This window comes from Podarcis pityusensis (assembly GCF_964106645.2).
Source record: "Podarcis pityusensis genome assembly, chromosome: 7".
Lineage (NCBI taxonomy): Eukaryota > Metazoa > Chordata > Lepidosauria > Squamata > Lacertidae > Podarcis > Podarcis pityusensis.
The window spans coordinates 79,169,448-79,173,629 of record NC_138031.1 but is presented as its reverse complement, the minus strand read 5'-3'; the positions used below and the strand labels follow the sequence as shown (position 1 = coordinate 79,173,629).

Genomic DNA, 4,182 nt, shown 5'->3' with positions numbered 1-4,182 from the left:
TTTCCTTTCAGCCATTAATTATAAATCAGCCAAATCTCAAGAAAGCCCTTTGGCAGACAAGGATGCTAAACAAAAAGGAACCGCCGCCGCCGCCGCCGCCACCACCCCAATCCTCTTCCAACGTGGAGAGGCGCATCTGCCTAAGCAGCTAAGTAGCAGCATCGCACGGAAACCACACTATTCCGGGCCCCTAAAAGATAACGAAATGGGGGTGGGGAGGAGGGGGGGTCGCCCCTCTCTTTGCAACGCAGAACCACCAGCAGATATGGATGTATGACTAAGTATTTCCAGTTGATTCTGCGCGCGCCTCCGCCGCCGCGAGAGCGCGCGCACACACACACAAGCCACGAAAATCATGGTCCACAGCAGTGCGAGACTAAATGGAAGCGAGGGGTCTATTTCCCATCTTCCCCGCTCGCCTCCTTCGCCCCCTTCCCCGGCAGATCTTGACGACTTCCCTGCTCTAACGAGTGTCTTCTTGCAGGGCGGCGGGGAAGGCGAGTCGCTGCCGATGCCCTACATAAGCCATCGAGGAGCCGAGGAAGGAAGGGGGTGGGGGAAAGCGACGGCGAGGCAGGCAGGCAGAAATAGCCCACCTTTGCCGGCTCGCTCTCTCTCTCTCCAGAAGGAAAAGGATCATAAATACGACGCGTTTTGGGGTGGTGGTGTTTTTTTTAAAAAATAAATAAATCCCAGGCAATCGAGGACACCCCATCTGAACACAAAGAGGGGGAGGGAAGGGAGGGGGAGACCTTTGCAGTGCGGGCCCCTCCTCCACCCAGAGGCAGCAGCCCCTCTCCGCACAGGGGGAAGGGGGGAGGTAAAGGGGGGGGGGAAACCCGGGCACCATCCATGATGGCACTGGCCCGACTCACCCAACGCCGTCGCCCCTGCTTGCTGTTTCCCGAGCATATACCAACAACAAAAGGCAAATCCTCAAGGCGGGGAGGAGGGAGGTGGCTGCGGCGCCCCGCGGGCTTCTTCAGTGCAAGGTCCTGACCTTGCCCAATTGCAGCATCCTGCCTGGCCGTCGCCGCCGCCGCCGCCGCCGTCGCCCTTCCCGCCGCCTCCTTCTTTCGCGGAGGGCTCCGAGGCGGGCTCCTTCATACACTGCGTGGCTCCGAGAGGCAGCCTCTCTCTCTCTCTGCCTCTCCCGCTCGCTCTCGCTTCTGTCAGAGGGAGAAGAAGCTCGACGTCTGGCTCGCTCTCTCTCTCTCTCTCCCCCCTCAGCACCACCTCCCGTTTCCTCTCTCCACGGACTCGGCAGCGGCGCTCTCTCTGTAGTGCGGCCACCTCAGCTTGGCAACCTTCCGCCGCTGGAGAAGATACTGTGACAGCTGCCGCCGCCGCCGCCGCCGCGCTCCCTTCTCCTCCCTTCGCTAGCAGGAGCGCGCGCGCCTGGTGCCGCCGCCGCCGCCGCCGCCGCCGCCGCTGCTCCAGAGGCCGGGCTGGGGCGGGCAGGCGGGAAAGCGAGCAAGGCGGCTGCGCTCTTTTCTCTCTCTCCCTCAGCGAAACGCCGCCACCTGCGCCTGGCGAAGAGGGAGGAGGAGGAGGAAAAAGCGCGCGAAGAAGCGTTCCCGCGTTGTTGCCCCGTCCGGGCTAAAGAAGCGGAGGGTTCTGCTGTGGCGCGAGGGCGACCTCGCTTCTCCTCCGCTCGGAGAGGCTTCCCCGCGGCGGCGGCGGCGGCGGCGGCAGCGGAAAGTTGCCCTCAGAACGGACTCCTTAATCGGCGGCCGAAAGAAGCGCACCCTCGGCGCACGGCCGCCCTCCCCGCCGCCCCGCTTGGCCTCTCCTCGCGCGCCGCCTCACCCCATCCTCCGGCGGGCATTCGGGCGCGCTTGGGCTAAGGAGAAAGTGAGGGAGCGGCTGCCATCTCCGCCCCGGGGAGCGGCGAAGTCGAGCAGCTGCTGGGGGAGAGGGGAGGGAGGCGCGAAGCCGGAGACGAGGGGGGTGACCCTTCCGAGGTCAGGCTCGCAGGTGCGGGAGGCGGGCTCGCCGGAGAGAGCGGCGGCGGCGGCGGCGGCGGCTCAGGGTTGCTCCTGCGGGAAAGGCTGCGTGGCCAATGCCCTTGAATTTCCCTCAGCCAAAGTCGCCGTCCCTCCTCGCGCGGAGAGTTCAGTCAGTCAGGGTTTGGCAGGCGCTGACATGGGAGGCGGTTCAGCCCTCAGCTGCTGCCTAGCACAGCTGTAAGAGGGTTTATTCAAGCTCCGGCTCTGCCTAAAAGGGGGGAAAGCTCTGAAAGGGCTGCCTTGTTCCTTTTGTAGCTCACGGACTCCTTCCCACGTTGTCGCAAAGCCCCATCCTGAAATGGGGGGAAACACATGCACACACGCGCGCGCTTTTCCTGACAGGACTGGCAAAGACGATGAGGAAAATGGCAGCGGTGCGGATTTTAACTCCTTGGTTACATTAAAGCAAATTTGTGGGGTGTCAAAGTCACCGCAGAACAAGTCAGAAGGATGATTTGTAGGGGTTTTTTTTTTTTTTTTAAAAAAAAACCACACTGCATATATAAAACTACACAGGGCAGGAATGTTTCTAAAATGGACATTATTTTAGGATTCCCTGGTAGATTTCTTCATGTTCCGTTTAAAATCCAGGTTAGCCAACTCCTCAGTATGAAAACTCTTCAGGTTCCAGGTACACTATACAGAGGGTTGTAATAAAGAAATAATCATTTTAACACCCAAATCTATATTCCAACTTTAATTCAAAGAATGCCTAAATGATCTCACGCCAAACAGCAGTTGGCAAGCATCTTTCTCTACGGAGGTGAATTTCCAAAATATCCTCTCTTCATATGGATGGTGTAAATTCTGCATTAATAACTGCTAGTAAAATCAGATCTTAAAGAAACTCACTGCTGCCACCTTTTGCTTGGTAATTTTTCACGGCTATTCCAAACAACAGTATATTTCGCTGTTTATATGGTCAGGAGGAGTTCTGGATGATTATTTCGCAATAGAATATTGGTCTTTGAGATTTGTTTTTATGGTTTGTTATGTGACAGCGCGCACACTCACATCCTAGGCTTGTTTATTCTGAAATAAATCCAACTGAAAACTATGGGTTTTGCTGTCAAGATTTGGTAAACCAAGGGCTACAATCCTTTGCACACTTACCCAGGAGTAAATCCAACTGAATGGAGGGGGGAGGATTTACTTCAGAGAAAACATGCATGGGATCAGGCTACATGGAATAAATCAATGTGTGATATGTCCTACTGCTGCCCTGAAAGATGTGCTAAAGTAGATCAGGAGAGGAACTCAATGAATTCCTCATGTCTGTCTCCACTGCAGAAGATGTGGGACAGATACCTACTGAACTGAAAATGGATCTTGGGATTGTAGTCGACAAATCACCCCAATGGGCAATGTGTTGAGGGAATGGACACACACACACACAGAGAGAGAGAGAGAGAGAGAGAGAGAGAGAGAGAGTAGTTTTCCTTCTTTTGTAGCATTAGAACCTGGGATTATCTAATGACGCTGAATGCTGGGAGATTCGGAGTAGACAATGTCAAACTGTGCATCATAGCTACATGATGGATTTATTACCACAAGGTGTAGTGATGGTCACTAATTTAGATGCCTTGAAAAGGGAACTAGACACTTCATGGAAGATAATCCTATCAGTGGTTAGTAGTCATGGAGGCTGCATATTACTTCCAATATCAGAGTCACTAGGCATCTTAATCCCAATTGCTAGGGAACACGAGTGGATGCTACTGTACTCATGTCCTGCTTTCAGGCTTCTCATAGGCATCTGGTTGGCCACTGATGGTACAGAATGAAGGACTAGAAAGGCATTTGGTCTGATCCAGCAGGGCGCTCTTATGTTCTGATTTTAAAGGATATCCCACGTTGTATCCAGTAGTTTTTGTGCTAGTGGGAAGCATTTCAGTTTAAACAAGGTGAGTTTCCTATTTTTGCCAGCCCTATACCTACCCCCTGCCTTGCAGACAGATGATAACAGCATACCTTCTTCAGCCCTCTGAGTTGTGTTTCATACTAATCTAGAGGGTCCCACAACCCTCAGGGGCAGTTTTTTTCAGGTGGCATGTGCTGCAATGGATAGGTTGGACCAGTGAAAATAAATCTCGCTGCCTTGTACAAATGGAAATTCTTTCTGCTAACACAAATATGCCACTGGATACAACCCAGTATGTTTCAGATTGGAGAG

General features: G+C 53.9%; 1 protein-coding gene across 1 annotated transcript in view; it reads right to left on the bottom strand.

Moving 5' to 3' along the window:
- LOC308482032 (catenin delta-2-like) overlaps nt 1-2,009 on the bottom strand; it is a 241,044-nt gene extending 239,035 nt beyond the window's left edge. Inside the window, exon 1 of the mRNA XM_081015020.1 lies at nt 876-2,009. Coding sequence (XP_080871146.1) covers nt 876-912 — 37 coding nt within the window. The 5' untranslated portion in view covers nt 913-2,009. The remainder of the gene's footprint in view (nt 1-875) is intronic.
- Nucleotides 2,010-4,182: the final 2,173 nt, after the last annotated feature.